This window comes from Hemicordylus capensis, chromosome 4, assembly GCF_027244095.1.
Source record: "Hemicordylus capensis ecotype Gifberg chromosome 4, rHemCap1.1.pri, whole genome shotgun sequence".
Lineage (NCBI taxonomy): Eukaryota > Metazoa > Chordata > Lepidosauria > Squamata > Cordylidae > Hemicordylus > Hemicordylus capensis.
In genome coordinates, this window is record NC_069660.1 from 99980561 (window position 1) to 100002886 (window position 22326).

The following is a 22326-nucleotide window of genomic DNA, read 5'->3' on the forward strand; positions in this document are numbered from 1 at the left end:
TTTCTGACCTTCTTCTAACAACTGAACCTGCCTTACCATCTAGCTCAGTATTGTTTACAATGACTGGCTATGCTCTCTTTTCAGACTATCTTTTGCAGTTCTACCTGAAGATGCCAGGGATTGAACCTGGCACCTTCTTCAAGCCAAGCATGTGCTCTACCTCTGAACTATGGCCCCTTTTGATTAGTATGACACTTTTGTAAAACTTAAAACAGCAGTTAGGAGAAGAGACATTCTTCTAGTCTCTTCAAGTAGCAGATGTCACCTTGCAGATCATTGTTAGAATGTTTGAATTATATTATTATTATTTATTTACACAGTCAGACAGGTGTTATTGACTGGTTTGTTTTATCCAGACATCGAGTCCTTCCCAAGGACCTGGGATGGCTGAATTTTATTATCGATGTTGTTGCTGTTATTATTATAGATATCGTCGCAGAATATAGGCTGTTCCCAGTAAAGTTGCTTTTTGTAATTGGCTGATGGTGATTTCTGTGGCCCCTATGGTGTTGAGGTGCTCTTCAAGGTCTTTTCGAACTGCACCCAGGGCGCCAATTACCACTGGGATTATTTTGGTCTTCTTCTGCCACAGCCTTTCCATTTCAATTTGTAGATCTTTGTATTTTGTAGTCCCTCCCCCCCTATTTCTTTTTCTTCTATTCTGCTATCCCCTGGTATTGCTATGTCAATTATTTTCACTTGTTTTTCTTTCTTCTCGACTATAGTTATATCTGGTGTATTGTGTGGCAGATGTTTGTCTGTTTGTAGCCAGAAGTCCCATAATATTTTTGCATCTTCATTTTCTACAACTTTTTCAATTTTATGGTCCCACCAATTTTTGGCTACAGGTAGCTTGAATTTTTTTTGCAGATGTTCCAGTGTATCATCCCTGCTGCCTTGTCATGCCTTTGTTTGTAGTCAGTCTATGCGATCTTTTTACAACAGCTGATTAGGTGGTCCACGGTTTCATCTGCTTCTTTACAAAGGTGGCACTTGCTGTTTCTTGTTGATTTTTCGACTTTTGTTCTTACTGCATTTGTTCTTAGTGCCTGTTCTTGTGCAGCCAGTATTAAAACTTCTGTTTCTTTCTTGAAGTTGCCATTCTTAAGCCATTGCCAGGTCTTGGTGATGTCTGATTTTCCAGTTATATTGTGCAAATATTGACCATGAAGTGGCTTATTTCTCCATTTTTCTGCTCGGTTCTTGACTTGTTCTTTCTTGTAGGCCTGCTTTGTTTCATTAGTGCTGAATAGTTTCTCATTATTGACCTGTTTAAGTGCATCTTCTTCACTGTCCTTGATATATTCTTCAAGGCCTCTTTTCTCCTTCTCTAGTTTGATGGACTTGCAGCATTCCTCTTCCACCTGAGCTGCGAGGGAGGTATAGCCTATCTATATCACTGCGGGGGTGCAGAGCATGGCTGATGGTCATTATTTTCCTGGTCTTATGATCTAGCGTCTCTAGCTCTGCCTGGGTCCAGTCTATTATTCCTGCAGTGTATCTGATAATAGGTATAGCCCAGGTGTTTATGGCGTGTATGGTGTTCCTGCCATTGAGTTTGGACTTGAGGATTTTTCTAACTCTCCTGATGTATTCACTACCTATTTTTAACTTCAGTGTGTGCAATGTTATCCACCTGGAGAATGCCCAAGTATTTGTAATGTTCTTTCTCTTCCAGGTTCTTGATGTTGCTTCCATTGGGCAGTTCTATTCCTTCTGTTTTTGTTATTTTAACTCTGTTCATTTTTAATGCAGCACACTTGTCTAGTCCAACCTCCACTGCTACTGAATATATAGACAGTGTTTAGCAGTGATTCGATTTCTGACTGGGACTTTCCATACAACTTCAAATCGTCCATGTACAGCAGATGGTTTATTTTACTTGATGTTTTAGATGTTTGGTATCCAAGGCCTGTTTTGTTTAGATGTTTGGTATCCAAGGCCTGTTTTTGTTGTGAAAGTGGAGTCATGGCGATTACAAACAACAGAGGGGATAGTGTGTCCCCTTGGAAAATACTAATGCTAACCTGTTCAAGTGTCTCGCCATTGATTGTTAACTGTGTACTCCACATGCTCATTGCTTAAAAAAATAAATAAATATCTGAATGTTTTTGCTGACACCAGTTGTTTCTAAACTTTGTATTATCCATGTGTGAGGCAATGAATCGAAGGCTTTCTTGTAGTCAATCCATGCAACACTTAGATTTGTTTTTCTTCTCTTACAATTTTCTAAAATCCTTTTGTCAGTCAGCAGCTGGTTTTTTGTGCCTCTGGTGTTCAGGCAATTTCCATTCTGTTCAGCTGGAAGCTGCTTATTAGTTAATAAGTGTTGCATTACTTCAACTGCTATTATCCCAGTAAATAATTTGAACATGGTTGTCAGGCAGGTTATCGGTCTATAATTACTTGGAACTGCACCTTTTGCTGGGTATTTCATTATTTATTTATTTATTCGATTTCTATACCGCCCTTCCAAAAATGGCTCAGGATGGTTTACACACAGAAATAAAAAAATAAATAAGATGGATCCCTGTCCCCAAAGGGCTCCCAATCTAAAAGAAACATAAGATAGACACCAGCAACAATCACTGGAAGTACTGTGCTGGGGGTGGATAGGGCCAGTTACTCTCCCTCTGTTAAATAGAGATAATCACCACTTTGAAAAGATGCCTCTTTGCTCAGTTAGCAGGGGTTTGGTCATGTCGGTGATATTTGGTCATGTCGGTGACCTTGCTTCAAAAATTATAAAGGCAAACTGTATGTTCTCTATTCACATGTAATATTAGCTGAATTGCTGCTTCTCCACTCCAAAGTGTCCTTGGGAGGAGTTGACTGGCAGCAGAGAAGTGGCAGAGGGCTGGGTATCTTGCCCTTCTTCTACCTGGCACTTTACCACTGGAACTATGAACCATGAAGGTAATGTCATAAGAGCCACAAATAATGTTGGTGATATGATCTCCTTCTGCCTGTAGATCACCTTTCCATTTTAAAATTTATTTACTTCTCACTACTTACTGTGTTTAATCCCTAGTTGGAGAGTCCTATTATTACTTACAACCAACAGTATTTGTTATATTTTCTTACCATAATGCTGACTGATGTCGGTTATCTCTAAAACTGACTTTGCTTGTTAAACCAGTTATGTTGTAATTCAAAGATGGATTAGAGTTAGTAGATAGGTCTTCCTAGGTTGTTGTCAGGTGTGAGTGTGTCCACAAGATCAATAGATCAGTAAGAAAACAAATCTAATCTAATGTGCCTCACTCACACTTTGTTTACTAGACAGGGGCAAGGGACGTGCATTTCTTTATTCCATCGGGCAATGAAATATTTATTTTTCAATAAAGAATATTTATTCTTTACACGTGAATTTCTTTTTTCCATAGAGCAAAGGACCAGAGCATAATACCATGACAATTAATAACCAAAGGGCTATTTCTCTGTAATTGTGTGTGTATTCTTTCTTTCTCACTTGTCTGAGGAGTTTGGTACGTTTATGCTGTCCATTTATTCATTTACAAGCTGCTGTTTTCATGGCTCTTTATTTTCTGTCACCTTTTGACCCGCAATGACTAGCAAAACACGGATGTTCTGAATTCCTTCATTCAAAAGCATTCTTGAAATAGTTGAGGAAGAAAGGGAAATGTGTGTGTGTGTGTGTGTGTTTACACAAAAACACCAGCCACCCTTCCTAGGAATATAGGAAGCTGTTATAGTGAATCAGAGCATTGGTCCATCTAGCTCAGTATTGTTAACACTGGCCAGCAGTGGCTCTCCAAGGTTTTAGGCAGGAATCTTTCCCACCCCTACCTGGAGATATCGGGGATTGAACCTGGAACCTTCTGCAACCTTCTGCGTTGAAAGCAGATGCTCTACCTCTGAACAATGGCCCTATCCCCAACTATTGAGTTAGGGCTTTTCAACCATCGTTCTTGTTTTGCAATACTGCCACTGTCGTCCGAGAAAGTTGCTGTCTCCAGGAGAAGGCAGCTTGACACAAAATGCGTGGAAGTGGTGACTTGTTGCTCATTTGAGAGGCCTCTCCAGTGGTTGTTACCTCCGGATCTCTCATTGACACTGTTCCTTCTTTGCCTAGGCCACTGCATAGCCACTAGTGCACTGCTGCCCTAGCCATCTCTCCTTCTGGTGGGCATGGGCCAAGCAGAGCAGTACTGTGTGGTCGCCATGCAGTGAGGCCAAACTAGTAGAAAAGAACACTCTGAGGAATCTGCCATGGTCATGTCATTGACTACCAGGTGCAGTAGACTGGTGCAGAACTCTTTTAGGATTTTCTTCTCCTGTCTCTCAGTGGTTTAAATTCACATTTATACTCCAGTTTGGGTGTGAACTTTTGCCTCAGTAGGAATTTGGCTGGTGTGTTTTTATGTTTACACGTATCATACAAAAAGGCCGGATTGTGTTTTGTTGTTTGTACTTATTGAGTTATTCTTGCCATTTTGGGGTAGTTTTTGAGATAATGTCACTTTGCCCACCTCCTGTTTGATATTCTCTACTAGGTGCTTTCCAGATTAGACCCTGCAAGGGGGTCACAGCGTATCTCTAAAGTGTGTTTCCACACTTCCTGTGTTGTGACACCACAGTTCGTACGCTGACAGCAGGGTGCTGTTCATATTTCCAATGCCTTGTTTTGAATTTAATCGCTATGATTTATTTAGTGATGTGCCCGGACTGGTCTGGAGGCCATTCTACAGGCCTCCGGATCGGTCCAGACATGGGCGGTTCGGGTTCGGGTGGATTGGGGTGGGGGTTCCTTTAAGGGCGGGGGAGGGTTTACTTAACCCTCCCGCTGCTCCCCCCCCTCCGGTGCATGTATTTTCTTTAGTAATCGGGGCAGCAGGATATCTCCCTGCCGCCCCTTCCCCCACTTGGCTGCAGAAGGCTTTAAGAAGCCTTTTGCGCATGCACAAAAGCCTTTTGCAGCCAAACGGGGGAAGGGGCGGCAGGGAAGTATCCTGCCGCCCCTTCTTAAAGCCTTTCTTAAAGCCTTTTGCAGCCAAGCAGGGGAAGGGGCAGCAGGGAGGTATCCTGCCGCCCTGATTACTAAAGAAAATATGTGCTCCGGAGGGGGGGATGTGGTGGGAGGGGTAAGTAAACCCTCCCCCGCCCTTAAAGGAACCCCCCACCCCAGTGCCAGACCGCAGCTCCGCGGTTCCATGCACACCCCTAGATTTATTGATAGAATGTTGTTTGTCCAGCATAAAAAGGTTGCTGTTATTTCTGGTTGTTAGTTTTTGTGAGACTGCTCTCCCTGCTGGGCGCTTTGCTATTTACATTTTGAATGCAATTTGCCTGAATGGAAGAATTTTGCCACTTTTGTTGAGAGGCTATTTTGTTGAGAGGCAATTTTGTTGAGAGGCTAATCTGGAAAGTGCCCTACTGCTTTAACCCATAGTTTCTGCTAGCAGTGTTTATGTTTGATTTTGCTTAATGTTAGGCAGTTGAATGAGGCTACAGCTCTGTATGTTGATTGGTGCAGAATAAGGGTTCCTTCATCTGGCTTTTGTTATGATAGTCTATTGCTGATTTAACCAAGCATTTGGTTTTTTGGTGTAGGGGAAAAAAAAGGTTTGTTTTAGGATAGCCATGCTGCCTTTCAGTGAATTTTCTTGCAAGTCCATCTGCTTTTAATAGAACTTATTTCTGTATAAGTATTCTCCAATAGGCAACAGTTCTAAGGCAACTTTGCAAGTGCAGAATTTGCTGGGATTGTTAAATGACAGTGGTGAAAGAAGAGGAAATGATGGGGCTATTCTCATTGCTGAGAGAGGTTTTCATGTAGGAAACAGAACAGGGGTATTCTGGCTGTTTTGCCTCGCTTTTAAAGAGGTGTAATAGGTGGGAAGGCGATCAATTTCTGCTTCTCTGTGCTATTGCCAGATTTACCAGAGAGACACAGAGTGTTCAATTGCATCCCTATCTTAAGCTGACAACCTAACAAAGTGCACAAGTTAGTCTTCTCTGCATGCTCTTGTGCCAGAGGGTGAAACCTCCCTCAGTGGTTTCTGTCTTACAGAGCACTTTTGGAGCACAGGCAGAGCTGGGATATTTTACCCTCTGGCACAACAATGAGCATGAAGGACACCTGGATGTTGTGCATGGGCCCCTGTCATGTTCCCGCAGAACTGTGTCTTTAGTTAGTTTGAATGTCAGCTACCTATAGGAAGTTAGAGCTATTGAAATAAATAGAGCATGATGTCAAATAAAAATGTTTAGGGTTGGAATGTTAGAAAAGCAAAGTTATGCACATTTCTGGGAAAACTGAGATTACTTTTCAACAGAGATGTGGGTTTCCCAAGAACTTTGAATAGGAAAATTTTCTGGAAAAAATTCCATGCAATTTCTCCCTCATTTCTATTCATTTGCAAAAAAAATAATAATTGCATTTTATTTTTAAAATATCCTGATGCTATAAATTATGAACTGACTCAGCATGTTCTTGACCTGTTTATACAGTAAAAAAGGCCACCTTCACCATATTAATTTCCCCTCACTGTATCTCAAAGGTTTCTTAAGTAGTCAAGTAGAAATTTTAAAAAAGGAAAAAATTTCCACCCAAAAATAAAGCATGGGGAATTTTTCTAGAAATTATTTCATTTAACATCTTTGCTGTTCAGGACTCAAAAAATATTTCAGATTCCTAAAAACTGTCAGTATCACACATTTTCAACCGTATCCATTGGTATCAAAGTGAGATTTGCCCAGTTTTCATTTCATTTCATTGAGGTTTATAAGAGAGTAGATATATTGCAAGCATGGCTTTGGTTTAATAAATCTTGCCTAATGAGCGAGTGCCATCGACTATTTTATTATTTCGAGGTGCCTGGCCCAGTGCTCCCCAAGTCTGGAGGTGGTCCCACAAGTGGAAAGTGACCACCACCCAGTTACTCTGCTGCTGCAAAACCCGCTAGGCCCTAAATAGTACGTCAGTGCCTCCTATGAAGACAGAGGATAACTGCTGTCGTGTCAGATGGTCCCAGAGTTTGGCTGATAAAATCTCCTCCAGTTGCATTATCTACAGAAGTTGAGCCAAGATATGCTTGATTTCTTGGACCTGGTCCAACTGTTACAAGTCTATAACTACATTACCCTGGAATTACAAAATCATCTTATTTCTAAACACCATGAATCCCCTAAAGGACAGTGGAGACGTTCCAAACCATGGTTTGACCAAGATTGTGTGGAGTGTAGACATCTTCTTTTGGACAGATTTCAAGCTTATAAGGTACTGTAGATCCTACTTCAACATCAGCCCAAGAACTAATGTTACAGAAAAAGCAATATAAACAGCTGATCAGACAGAAAAAGCGGGCCTATATGAAATCCTCTTGGGATTTGTTATTGTATTGAATCCGATCAAGACAACAGTCCCTTTTCTGGAGAACAGTGGCAGGGATTCCGCTTGGAAGACATCTGACGCCTGATGCCCACATCCATCCAGAGCTTTGGGAGAGGCACTTTTGAAAGTTGTACTGGGAGGAAGGGACTTTGCCAGGCCCCTTTACATTCAATGAGGAGCCATTACCTGACTGGCCGCCCGTTACCACAGCAGAAGTTTCTGACCTAATATGCCAACTGAAGCCTGGCAAGGCCCCCGGCGCTGACCTGGTTCCACCATTGGTTTTGTCCAATGTGGACTGGTGGGCGCTGGTGCTTGCATCGCTGTTTACTGCCATTGATAGTTCAGGGTGCATACCAAAAGACTGGGGCCTGTCCATCATTGTACCTATCTATAAGAAGGGGTGCAGAAGTGAGCCAGGCAATTATAGGCCAATCAGCCTTCTGAGTACAGTTAGCAAACTTTACGCTAAACACCTTTGTGGGAAGCTGAGGGATTGGATGGATCAGGATCACATTCTTGCAGAAGAGCAAGCGGGGTTCAGAGAAGGGAGGTCTACCGTTGACCATTGTTTTGTTCTGCACCATCTAGCACAGAAATATGCTCAGTCCTTGCATGTAGCCTTTGTAGATCTTAGGTTTGCCTTTGACTCAATCCCACGGGATAGGCTCTGGGATAAATTGAGAGCATCCTCCATTGATCGGCGACTCTTAGCTCTAATTAGAGCCCTACACGTATCGCCAACCATGAGGGTTAGGTGCAATCCACAGGGAGGATTAACCAGAGCTATTCCAATTGGAAAGGGGGTCCATCAAGGATGTGTGCTGGCGCCCTTGTTGTTTAACTTTTTTGTTAATGATATGGTGACCCATCTAGATAGCTGTGATTTCCATCCTCCCAAGCTAGCTGGAAGAAGTATCTCGGTATTTCTGTATGCGGATGACGCAGCCATTCTGGTCAGAACCCCAGTTGGTCTAAGGAGGGCCTTGGGGGCATTGGCTGTTTATTGTAAGAGAGAACGGCTGAGTATTAATTACCAGAAAACAAAGGTGCTCTCCTTTGCTAGGAGACCCAAGAGACGGGTATGGAAAATCGATGGACAAAGGATAGAGCAGGTCCAAAATTTTGTATACTTGGGGGTAGCTGTTCACTCATTGGGATCAAGACGGGCCCATGCCAATCATGTGGCCCAGGCTGACCAAAACAGCACCCGAGCTATTTTGCGGTTCTGTAGAACCAGGGGAGGGTATTTTACCCCCACGGCCTTAAAACATTTCCAGGCGAAATCATTGGCACAGTTACTGTACGGTGCCCAATTGGGTCCTTACCCATATCTGTCCCCCTTACAAGTGGTGCAGTCTAAGTTTTTGAGAGCAATATTTCAGACACCCAAGTGCACCTCTAATGCGAGGCTCAGATTGGAGGTGGGCCTCATTAGAGTGGAGGCCAGATGTTGGCAAATGGCGCTGTTTTATTGGCTGAGAGTTTTTTCCTCTGACACAGGGCTGAGCTGCCTAGTATTAGAGGATCCTTATCAGTCGACCTGGAAGTGTGCTCTGAACCAAAAGATGACCACTTTAGGCCTCGATCAGTCTGCCCTGCTTGTGCAAAGTTTGGAGACAGCTAGGAAGCTCATCAAGCAGAGAATTGAGGATATTGAAAGACAAACAGATATAGCAAGGGTACCTGACTTTCAGAGCCAGGAATCAGTCAGATATATTTTGGCTCCAGCATCCTACCTCACTGTCTTGGAGGTGCCCCCACTTAGAAGAGTTTTTACCCTAGCAAGATGCAATGCTCTGCCTTCAACCCTCCTAGAGGGCCGATATGGATTCCCTATGGGGAGAGGCTCTGTCCATGTGGTGAAGGTCAAGTGGAAACAGTCACCCATGTGCTTATTGGAATGTTTGTTCTATAGAGACCTGTGTTGAGATCTCATTTACCCTTTGATAGCTAAATGCCCAGGTCTTGATTCTCCTCAGATGACTGACAGGCTGTTGGAAGGAAGTAATTCCTGCGCCACCAGACAGGTAGCTAAATTTTGTAGTGCAGCCCTCCGTTTGTGGAAGAGCTTAGTATTGGGAAAACAGGCGACGGATTTAAGGCCAGAGCAACTTGTAGCTATAATGTGGCTAGCTGCAGGTGGGCACGCAGGTACTGGTATCACCTGTATATCAGCAGTAAATATAATGACAATATTCTCTCAAGCTCCAGAATTGTTTAATTCCTCTCAGATTTAGGAGTAGAAAAGGCAACTGGTTGAGTTTTGATTTGTGTGTAATAGCCTCATAAGCATGAAATACTGCTGCCTCCTCTATCCCTAATTATTTTAGTAGTACTTTTAGTACCTTGATCTATGCTGAGGAGGACTTTTTAAAATTTATTTGGTGTTACCGTTTGTAATAGAAGTTTGATTGTCTGCTCTTTTACATTTGTTTTAACTTCATGCTGGTCGCTGACCGAAATAAAGAGATTGATTGATTGATTGAATAAATCTTGCCTAATGATGGCGGGAAGTCGACTCAGGAAAACAAGGGACTTGCGGGGGGAAAGGCAAGGCCAGAACTAAAGAATACACTATCAGATTAAAAAGGAGTTTTAATTAATAAATTAGTTTTTAAAAAAAGATTTGTTGCCTGCGGATTAGAAATTTATTTTGAGATTTTTGTCATTGCATTGAGCCAAGTCAAAAAAGTATAAAGAAAATGCATAAAAGTTCTTTACAAATAGTAAAAACAATCCATGTTGAAGTTACATACTCCAGATTTATGCAGAATTAAGTCAAAATTAAAGTTATGGCTCTTTTAGTAACTTGATGTGGATCTTAAGCATTGACAAATGCTTAAGCATTATAACAAAACTGTGATGACCCTCAGTTATAAGCCTAACATTTGTTAAAGGGGTTACTCCTTCATGCCTTCCAATCTGTCCGGTCCGGCAAAATGCTGACAATGCATTCAGATAAAGAACCAAGGGAGCCCTGGAAATTTGTGAGTAGCTACAGTATCATATTTCTTGTCCGTGTAGTTTCTTCATACTACCCAATACTAAGCGAGAAAAGGGAGCGCTAATGCATCTCATTGTTAGGACTGAGCAACCTTCAGGTTCCCACCCACTTCAACTGGACTCATTGAAACTTTTCTAAGATGCCTTTGGCCACAGTCTGTCTTTTTGTTTGTATTGATTTGAACTCAGACCTACAGCATGGTGATGAAAATAGCTTGAGTGAGGCCCAGATTGTAGGATCTTCTAATGTCTTTTTCCAAAAAGGGAAAGTAATTGCTGCTGAGGAGACTGGGGGTGGGCTCAGATAGGAAACTGCTCCTAATTCCTGTGCTGTCCTAAGGCATAAAAACAGTAGAGGCCTTTCTTAAACTCTGTTAACACAATGGGCAGCCTCTGGCCTCCCCTGCCTCCCCCTCCATCCACCATCAGTGCCTCTGGAACTTTACCTTCTGCTTTTAGTGGCCACAAATGCCCTAGTCTCATGGTGGCACTTGTAGCTACACAACTGGTAACCTTTGAAAATGTGGCGGCAGTGATTAGCAGAGCAGGTGTAAATAAAAGGGTGGTCGCCACACAAGATGGCTGGTCAGGGAATTATGCCGACATGCCAGCAGTTCTATTGATTGCCCCTTGTGTAGATGAGAATGTGTGGAGAGCAGGACTGTATATCTGTGACTTTTGTTGAGACCCTGCTTTCTAATATTAAATTGACTATAAGGTCCCCAGGTCAGGAGAAGTGCCTTTTTCTTGCCGATTCTGGCCTAGTAACTACTCCTGGAACTTTTTTGTACCTAATAATCCTGGCAAGAAGATCTACAGTTGACTTGTAATGGCTGCTTCTTACTTCTCCAAGAAGGCAGCTCAAATTGTGTCTAACAGTTTTGCTGAGAGAGTGTAGTATGATGCTCTACTGTGGTAGCACTTCCAGCTATTTAATTACTTTGGTGTTGACCACTGTCTTAGCAACAGCTGTCCTGATGAAGCTTTTTTGAATTACAATGTAGTGGGTGGAATTTGGCAGAGCAAGAGAGAACTGGGAGAAAGAAGCCCAGACATCCCCAGGAAAACAGAATGACTAAACTAATTTTCTTTGCCACTGGCTTTGGAGGCTGAGATGCACAATATGAATTGCTTCATTGAGGGTGTCCCACCCCCACCCCTTCTTAAGGGCCTTCCCACTGAATTTTAGAGCACTCATTAATTGTATGGGGGTAGTGCAAATAAAACAGTGAATTATAATTAGCACTGAATACATGGAGATGATTGTCCTAGCATAGAAGCATATAGCAAAGTCTGATGTACTTTATGCTAGTCACTGATGACAAATCACTTTTATGATAACCAAGAATGAATCACTTGCATGGTCTTAATGGGACACACTTTAGGGTCATTTTATTGTGGCTTTTAGAGATTTGTACAGTAATTAATACCCAGTGACTACTTGTTTTTCTCTCTTTAGTGAATAACTGGGTTTGTCTAGGGTTACTTAATATTGACCAGAAAAATATGTTCTTATTGACATGGCTATGGGAGAAGCATACTATTGTCAGGAATTGCTTATCAGCCCTGCACTGCTTATCAGCCTGCTTGATTGATTTGGCTCTGCTCTGGTCTTGTTGATCCTGGTTTCTATTCTGAACCAGAATGGCCTGTTCAACAGCTCTTGCCTTGTGTGTGTTGATGGTACTTCATCCCAAGCTCTGGGTTCTGCTTGCTTTTGGCTTGTTTTTAGATCCCAATTCTAGAGCACCCACCCCACTACTTCTAGAAGAATTATAGTTCTATAGTTATAGTGGTGACTAGTTGTGAATGCAATGATGCTTCTCCAAATAAAACAGAATAGACTTTATTTAACAAAAAGATCTCAATTTTAAATTCAAGAAAAGTGTGGGAACAGAGATGTAAGTGGACCAAATATGACAGCATTCACACTATAAATAAATAAATAAATGGTAGTGTTGCACATTCATCGTGTAACCGCCCCCCCCCCCCCGAGATATGAGTTGTAAACTGCCCAGAGACAGAAGTTTGGGGCAGTATACAAATTTTTAAAAATAAAATAGTAAAAACATTATTTTTTTAGAGGCAAATGGTGAGAACTTTCAGCCATCCTATTTATCCAGTAGCAAAAAGGTGGTCTTTTAATTTGATGTGAATACAGTGGTTGGTTATCATCCTTTCCTTCTTCACCTTCCCTTCTTCACAAGAGCTCCCTGCAAATACCCTGTATGCCTATGGCCAGGACTAGAACCAATGGGTTGAAATTACGAGGAAGCAGATTCAGCCTAGACATTTGGAGGAATTGATTTAATATAAGAGCAGTTCTACAGTAAAATGTTCTGTCTTGTACAGTAAGTAGGCTGTCCACTAGAGACTCTCAAACAGAGGCTGGATGGCTCTCTCTCAGGGATGCTGTCACAGAGGTACATTGTAGCAGAGTCCTGCATTAAGCAGGGGGTTGGATTACAAGACCTTGAGTGTCCCTTCCAACTTCAAAGTTGTATGAATAATGCACAACTGTATCCAGGGATTGTCAAAGAAGTAATTTTTTCGGAAAACAATAATAATGTATGGGCTTTGTAGTTATTCTTTGGTGGTTGTAAATATGTTGTAAATATAGATATATTAAGAAAACAATTGTGTTGCTAACAAGAAACACATGTCGGCAAAGAAGGCATTTCCCAAATCTTACATCTGTTTTGTCAGTATATGAACGACACAGGCACATGTTGAGCATTTCATGTTGGGGGGAAATACTCATTTTTGTCTTACATAGTTGCATATGATTTAAATTTGTTTTAAATATTACAATAGACTCTAACTGTGTTTTTATATCTGTGTCTATCAAAACAATTTGCCAGAATCTGCAAGCGTCTTGCTGGGAAAAGGCAGGCTATTTCTTTGATCTTCCGGATTTCTTATCGTGGAAAGCAACAGGTGTCACTGCAAGGTATGTAAAGTATTACTGCATGCTTTGTTTTTCTTCATCTCTTTTCTTCTGTTAGTTTTTTCCCCTTAATTCATTTTGACTGTGCTTAATGTATGTACATCTGTATGTGATTTAGGCTACTTGGGAACATCTTGAACCTATCTTCTGTTGCCATTCTTTCAGACAGTGTGTTACCATAACCATTGGTTCATTAGTCTTGCACTTCACTTCTAGAACCTGAGCCAAGCTGATGCCAGTTTGTTCATGGAAAGGACTGCTTCAGGCTTGAGAGTGCCCAGCGAAATTCCTGATTTCTTTTATTAGGGCTCTTCAGGTAGCAAAAAGAAGCACTGAACCAGTGCTTTTGCAAGCACAATTTTACTCTGTTTCCATACACCAGCAGATTTGAGTTGTCCTTTCCACTGCTAATCCATGCATAGCAGGGTCCTAGCACAATTTTCTCAGTGCCACCTGCTGGCCAGTTTTTACTGTCCATGAGCAACCACCATTTGCCAGGCATATACTAAGATAAGGTAAGTTGTGCGGTCGAGTCGGTGTCGACTCCTGGTGACAACAAAGCCCTGATTGTCTTTGGTAGATTACAGGAGGGGTTTACCATTGCCATCTCCCATGCAGTTTGAGATGATGCCTTTCAGCATTTTCCTATATCGCTGCTGCCCAATATAGGTACCAGCTGGGATTCGAACCACAACCTCTGGCTTGCTTATCAAATCATTTCCCCACTGTGCCATTAGGTGGCTAGCTAGGCAGATACTACTGCACTATTTATTAATATATGATCCAGTCTAAATTTCCATAGTAAACTTTATGTTTTGTTCTCCTTTTCCTGTCTAATTCCTGTATTTAAAACATAGCTGTGTCCAAAGCCTGACACATTCATGCTCTGGAGAGAGGTCAGTGTTTTAAAAAATAAAACATCAAATGCAAATTCCTTTAAAATTGTAATGCTTTTGCTGTAAGGCCTGACATGAAACCCAATCCCAGGCCTTTTCTAGGGTTGCCCCTGGACTTTGGAATGCACTCCCAAACAAAATTAGAACCTTCTCATCTCTGGGATTTAAAAAGAAAAATCTAAAAACATACCTGTTTAATCAGGCTTTTAGTCCATAAGTTTTAATGTTTAAAGTTGTTGTTTTTATTGGAATTTCAAACTGTTTTAATTGATTTAATATTTTAATGGTTGTTTTTTTGAAATTTTAAACTCTGCAGTTTTTAATATAGGGCGGTATAAACATGTGTCAAATAATGCTACAAATTTGCCTTTGCCGTACCATTTTAATTGACCCTATAAGCCAGGAATCATATCTTTTGTAATTGGGATATGATTGCACTAACTGTGTTTTTCACTATTTTTAGCCTACTTTCCAATAGGCTTATGAGACCACCCAGCATTCCGTGTGTTCGTGGGCATGTCCCCTCCCCCCATTAACTTTTCAATGCCTGGACCAATATGAACCAGATTGGGTACAGTTGCTGTAGGGACACCTCATAGTTTGTGATGATGTCATCCACCCTGATTCAAGGTGGTGGATGTATGAACGTTTGAGATGCAAGTGAGCTGACTTGTGAACTTTCTAACCAATTTGAACTAAATGAGGTACAGTTGTAATGAGTTACATACAGGGACACCTCAATGATGTAGTTTGTAATGATGTCACCCACCCCTTTCCAAGATGGTGGACGTGTGAACATTTGAGGTGCAAGAGATCTAACTTGTGGACCTTGATTTGAACCAAATTTAGTCCAGTTGTAGAGATAGTGAAATGAAAGTAGGCAGATTTATTATTATTTATTATTTATTACATTTATAAACCGCCCCATCCAGAGGCTCTGGGCGGTGTACAATAACTTTTAAAAAGTCATAAAACCCACAATTAAAACAATGCTAAAACAATATTAAAACAATTCAAAAATGACTAAAACTATTTAAAACCAATTAAAATACTTTTAAAAACAACAACACTTTATAATTCTTACTAGAACAACTTGTTATGTCTCAGAACATACTTCAGATAGCTGCTATAGTCTGCACTGCATTTCCGGTAAGGTCCTTGGTTAGGCTGCACTTAGGAGTTTTGTCACAGGTAAGGTAGTACTTTGTTGTTAGAGATATAGTAGAACCTATAGTAGAAGCTCTTTGCGGTTACACATATCAGCAGGGTGTCTGATACCCGCGTTCCATATCCACGGATATGAAAGGGTTAAAACCCACATATCCGTGGTTCCTAGAGGTCTGGAAGTGAGCGCGGAGGTCACTTCCAGCTGCCATTTTGTGCATCTGAGCCATTTTGTGGCCATTTCTTGGAAAAAGACTTATTTTCCCCACAATTTTTCCTGGTTTTGAGGGGCATTTGGGAGCTTTGAGGGTATTCCTGGACACATGGAGCACAGTATAGTACAGAATTTCATGCTTTTTTGGTGTCTCCCCTACTCATATTAGGCACTTCCCCTCCGTCCTGGAACCTAACCCCGCATTTCCCATAGGAGTAATGCCTCATTACTCGCTGTTCTCTTACTCATGTTGCTAGACAAGGAATGGACCCCCCCGCGCGAAATAATGAGGTTCTCCTGTACTTCCTTGTGATGTCTGGATAGTAAATGCACTTGTGAGAATATGCCAAGCTTGCCTGTTTTTATTATTTTTCTAAAGTACCTAGTGTACTAGAAAATCTTGATCTGAATTGGCACATTGCTCCTCTTTGTACATATCAATACTACAGACTTACACTGCTGTAGTTGTTTGTTTGTTTCTCCCCAGGAATCCTTTTAAATTTCCAGGATTGCTTGGCAGAAGCCATGACATTTACATTAGTGTATAGATTATGCATTTTAGTTTGTCACATTCCTTGTTGTTCTCTTATTCTTTGCGAGTACTGTAAGCATGCAGAGAGAGCCGCTCAAGAAGAAAATGAGAGACATTGATACACGCTGAGGGACTTAAAGAAACAAACAGCAGCTGAGAGGCTCTGATACATGTATGCCCTAAGAGCCCTCTGAAGCATTCCTATCTCCCCCGCCCAATATTGGGGGAAAAAGAAACAGCAGGGATTGAATTCTCTCTCTCTCTTTCTCTGTTTGGGAGATCTCTGTCCCAAGTGCCTGGCATCAGGTGGTTATCAGTTTGCCTCTATAATTTTTTTTGTCATACTATCAATTCTAAGTACATCATTTTAGAAGTAAGGTGTTTTTTTAAAAAAGAAAATGTGATCTGGATTGAGGTTTTTAGGCTATGTTTGTATCACAGATAATGCTCTTATGGTGCTTATTGTGTCAGAAACTGCTTCTAGATGTTGGTAGTTTTTAGATTTTTAGCCATGGTTCCTGTAAACTGAACACACTTAAACTATATTTTCTTTTGTTGACATGGAGATCAGTGAAATTCCACCCGCTTCACTTTCTATAGTGTACATTCCACAAAGACAGGAAATGAAAACCTAGCATGAGGAACACTTAATGGCGAATGTACTGTAAGGAAGGTCACTCATGAACTCTGGCCATTATTATTATTTCTGGGCTATAAATGAAATACAATTAAATCTGAGAGGTAATCTAAAGGGTAATCTGAGATACGTATTTTGAAAAATTTGACTTTAATCTTGGTGGAGTAAAAGATCTAATAGTAGCAATAGGTTTAAGTTTCATGTCCTGCTGGGGACCGTTTTTTCCACCGTCAACACTGGCAGCATCTCTGTGTGTGAAAGAGAATCCAGCTTTGAAATGTTTCTCTCCCCCAACCTCCCCCCCTCCCATTCCTCTTTGAACAACTTCTATCCTCCCTGTCTGGAACATCCAGACCTGGACACTAGCTCTATGCACTGTAATCTGATCCAATCCTGTCCCCAGCAGGTTACTTGCTAACGGCTTTGAGAGAACAAGAGTCAAGCCAGTGGAGTTTGATTTCTTAAACCACTGATCATCTGTATTTTGATGCCATCTATGTAGCTTATTTGTCTGTATTGGGGAAGGACAGGGAGAAAAAATACAGCAGACATTGTGAATGGAGGGTGACAAGATGATGGCTTTTGGGGGGAACTTACCAGGCTAGTGAGACTGGGCAGTTTCATCTCTCTCTCCCCCTCCTTGCAGGCACAGCCTCACTCACATGCTGCTGCTGACTAATCTTTTAAATCTGCTGGGAAACAAGCAGTTGGATTAAATGGCAAGAATTTACGCACTGTTTATACAGCTATCCCATTTGTAATACCCAAAGGGATTTTAAGTGTTGTTTCTGCAGTCATGAAGAAGGTAGATTTAAAAACTAATACAAGAGGACACAACTGCAGGAGAAAGCCTCTTGAGTAACATCCTTAAAACTCTCATGTACATGATGCAAAAATATTTGAGCATGCTTAAGACACTCTTTACTGTTTGAAAATAATCCAACAGATATCTTGAGCTTCTCTCAGATACTCATTCTGTCTACCTGCTGATCCTGCATGGACTTTTAAGAGTAGAAAGGTGTGTTTAGTAGCTGTGGCACTGGGCCACCAGTTCCACAATGGAGTTCAAACATCTTATAATGAATAAGTTTGTATGTATATGTGGGGGAAAGGGGCTTGGTGAGAAGGAGAGAGAGGCTGGCATTCAGACTGAATTGCTCATGAGTAGTGACATTGTAATTAATGGGGCTAACCCCTGTTAATCTCCATTATAATTAATTATGACTAACCCCTGTTAATTTTGGTGGGAAAATTCATGAGTAACAGCCTGAATGCAGGCCACACTGCAGTATTCTAGAATATAGTAATAGTTATTCTAACCATTCCAGAGATCAAATGAATCAAAACAGAATGATAATGAGAACATTTCATATTTCTGTTCAATCTTTGCATTAGTCAAAGGCCGGAATCTTCTTAAAAGTTGTCTTTTAAAAAATAATAATTGCTAAATTAAGCAGTACCCTTAGAACTAAATTGTGCTGCCCTTGTTCACAGATGAATATATGAAGGTCTTCGTGCTTTATTGATGCAAGCTTTACTAGAGTAAATATGATTTAAGTAAATATTACCATACACCTGTGGACTTCCATACTTGCTCCATTACTGTGTTTCAGTTCCTTAGAAATGGATCCAGCAGTAATGTGTGTGCTCAATTACATGTGGCATTTAAATAGTTTTGTTGGTCAATAATATTTTCTTTCAGAAAATTTGAGCAGATCATTAACACTTGGGATCAAGATCTCTAGAACTCAGCTTGGCATTGATAGTAGGGAATCTTTCCTAGACCAATGATCCAGCCTGGACATACAGGGGCTGGGAAGCATAGGTGAATCTATTGTACCACTATTGTACCTCCAGCAAACCAGCCAAAGAGAAAGACAGCTTGGTTCCAAGACACAGAAGCTCTTCACACAATCTGTGTGAAGAGCTAGCATGCTATCTGCGGGGAAGGAGGGTTTTGCTTACTTTCCCCACAGATGATCAGAAGCAGTTCCCTGGGTGGGTGGATCACTTGCCCAGATAAGTGGTGGTTCTCCTGTGGGCTGCCCGCACCTCACTCAGCCGCTCCAGGGATCAGGCTCAGGGAAGCGCCCCACCCTCTGGAGCATGAGTGCATGGTGCATTATTGGGAGCTCCCTGAGTGTGCCAACCACAGCTGCAAGCAGCTGCCGCTGACACGTGATTTAAAAAAATGAGGGTAAGGGAGTGCTTGCTTCCTTAATTTTGTTTAAGAGGGTGGCTGTTTAGGCAGGCTTGCCACCATGGAGCCACTGGGCTTGCCCTTGAGTCGAGTGGTTCTTACGAGTGTGCAAAACCAGGCTGAGCTCCCTTAGCCTGGTTTTGCACGCTTGTGAGAATATCCTCACCATTCTTTATTACATCTAGTTATTTTATATAGAGAGTATTTACCTAGTCAATGTGAGGTTAATTGAAGCCTCCCATTACTACCCTCCCTGTTTCATTGTTCCATCTCAAGATCGCTCTCGGTGTGGAGGATGATGGTATGTTCCATTACTAAATCCCACAGCACTTCAGCAGATTGTCAAATTTTAGCTATAGTCTCTGCAAGCTCAGAAGAGAGAAAATGTTTTACTCCTGTTAAATGGGCATTACGCCTGCTAACTGGGCAAAGAGGCACCTTTTAAATATGGTGATTCTCTTTATTTAGCAGGGAGAGAGTAACTGTCCCAATCCATCCCCAGCACAGTACCTCCAGTGACGGTTGCTAGTGTTCATCATATGTTTCTTTTTAGATTGTGAACCCTTTGGGGACTGGAATCCATCTTATTTATTATTTCTCTATGTTAGCCACTCTGGAAACCTTTTTTGAAAAGCAGTATATACATATTTGTTTAAAACTCATTGTAGATTTAGTCAAACTGAAAGTAGGTCTGACCTCTATGTTCTTGAATCTTTCTAAATTAAAATTTTATTTTACCCTTTCCCTTCTTCAAATTTAGTTTTAGTCTAGATTTGCCTGCACTTTAAACAGGCCTAACTGCTACAGCAGTATGTTTTTGTTTTATTTTATTATTTTAGCAGTATGAACCTGTATCTTATTTTTGGTGCTCTCTAGCCATTGTGTAACATAGCAACCAGTATCAAGGAGAGTTTTTCCAAAGATTTTATATAAACTCCAACTGTTCATCAGACACACACCCAAACTTGGTTTCTACTAGTGCTGCTTTGAACTAATGAACTATGAAGCTGTTCTCACCTGCACACAAAACTGGACTAACGAAGCCAAGCCCGCTTTTGCCTGCATGTGAGAACGATCCCGGTGGTGCCTTGGCAGCAAACCTGCTTCCAGAGCCACCCTCTAAAACAAGTTTAAGAGAGCGAGCACTCTCTTAACTCCATTTTTCTGACTGTCTGCCAGGGCTGGCAGACTGTGGGGCTTCTGGCCAGCTTCAGGAAGCGGAGGAGGGATCCCCATAATACACTGCATACTTGCATGGTGCATTATGGGAGTTTGGGGGGAGGCAACATGTGGTGATGCATCCTGGCACCCCGACCCTCTGAGCTACAGGCAGCAGCCAGCAATCATCTGCCAGCCCAACAAACAAATAGGAACAGATTGTCTGCGGGGAGATACACTTTTTAAGGCTTCCTCCCCACTGACCTTGTAGCCCTTTCTCAGCAGTCGTGAGAAGGGATCAATGAGTTCTACTGTTCTTGAAGATAATGATATTTATTATCATTGAGTTTTTAAAAAGTTAATGAACAGGTCTTGAGGTGTGTGTGTGTATAAATAAAAACATAATTCTTAAATATCTACATTTTGATATTCTTTCAAACTCTGGTTAACCAAACTTGAAGGTAGAAGGAAATTGGGAGCTGTTTTCTCAAATGTGTTAGTAATCCTCTTCAAAGTTCAGCGTTTGTATTCAGCAAGTGCATGAGTCACCACTCTTCTCCACCCACCAACTATAAACTCCAATAATTTTTTACTTTATATGGTGCTCTGGTTAAAGCCATTAGTAGCAGTAATAATAATACTCCATTTAAATGAGTAACTGATTCAGCTAGGGATGAAAGTATTAACAATGTAGAGCCCTCATTGTGCTTCTGAAATTGGATTGAGGAACTTTATTACAAATAGACTGAGGCTGCATCCCACTTACCAGATTTGGTGCATATCCAGATCCAGGTTTGTTCTGCAGGTCCATTTTAAATAACTAGTTATTTTAATTATAGCAATGAGACTATACTGCTTCTAAAAGTTAGATTTTTGTGTTATGTTTACACAAGCCTAACAAATCACATGGGGTGTGGAGGATTTAGAAACTGTTTGTTCACTCATGTATTTATAAAATTAATCAGTTGCCTTTCTGTAATAAAACACCCACAGCAATGTATGATAAAAACAGCATTAAAATAGTCTGATCGACAACAACATTTTAATGGCAAAACAGAATTAATGGCATTAAATGAATTCCTTATATGGAGTGAATGAAAATCAAATTGGGATTGAACTTTTACTACACGAAGTCCTCAGGCATGGAGGTAGTTTGCTGGGTCTCTTTGGAAGACTGATCCACAGCAGAGGGGATATTGGTCACTGGCATCTGCTTTGCATGCAGATAGCCCAAAATTCAATCCCTGCCATCACCAGATAGAGCTGGGAAAGATCCCTCTCTGAAATCCTGAACAGTCACTGCCAGTCAATAGTAATTGAGACAGCAGTGATTTAGATAAACTGATGATCTGACTGGTATAAGGCAGCTTCATATGCGTATAACTGAAAGATTCCTCCCCTGAGAAGACAAAGCATGGGTTGCTAGACTTCCACAGCAAATCTCAAAGCTTTGGTTGGTTTGTATGGGAGGAGTTTTGTGCAAAAGTAATGACAAGAGGTCATCAAAGAGAGGGCGAGGCAGTCCTCCATGGGAAGAGGGTTACAAAGTCTGGATATAGCAGCGGTGAAGGCCTTCTTCCATGTCCCAGGCAAACAGAAGTTAGATGTTGGCAGGGCATGAAGGAGAGCCTCTGCAGAAGATTTTTTGTAAACAAGCAAGCTCATACGTGAAAAAGACAGTCCTTTAGGTATTTTGCACCATTTGCCAAAGACGCATGTTGGCAGGCAGGAGATCCTAACAGTTGTACAAATGCTTTCTACCAGATTTACACCAGCAGAATCCTACAGGGCTTTCCAAATTAGCTCCAGTGTTTTGCTGTTCTTGGCTCCTTTGCAATGCTTAACTAGTTGAACAACTGGGTGAAACTGCATTCCAACTTTCTAACAGATTTGAAACATCTGAGCTGGGTATTGCTTTTGTGAATTTCAAGGTCCAACTTGTACAATCTTTCATAAACATTTTTTTTTTAAAAACAGGTGTTTGGACCCTTAATTTGTAATGATGGTATTTGCCCTTTTAATGTCACATGATGCTCTTTTGCCTTGGGGGGATGTGAACCTGAGCTAGTTAGGTAATGAAAAAGCGAGAGAATGGGGGAGGAAAGCAAGAATTGTAGTGGGTGTATTGCTGGCTAGCTGCCATAGAGACACTGAACTCTGAGCCAACCATGAAGTCATGCTGAACTTAAGGAGTCTCACTAATCCAAAGCAGTGT

The 22326-nt window shown here is 41.3% G+C and overlaps 1 protein-coding gene across 10 annotated transcripts in view; it reads left to right on the forward strand.

Annotated features, from left to right (window-relative positions):
• Window positions 1-22326, forward strand: part of FGGY (FGGY carbohydrate kinase domain containing) — a 294022-nt gene that overhangs the window by 55697 nt on the left and 215999 nt on the right. For all 10 annotated transcript variants that reach the window (XR_008306941.1, XR_008306940.1, XR_008306943.1 and 7 more), the window contains exon 5: window positions 13225-13313. Coding sequence is in view for 4 of the 10 variants with exons in the window: in XM_053249281.1 (XP_053105256.1) it covers window positions 13225-13313 (89 nt within the window). In the remaining 6 variants the exon portion in view is untranslated. The remainder of the gene's footprint in view (window positions 1-13224; window positions 13314-22326) is intronic.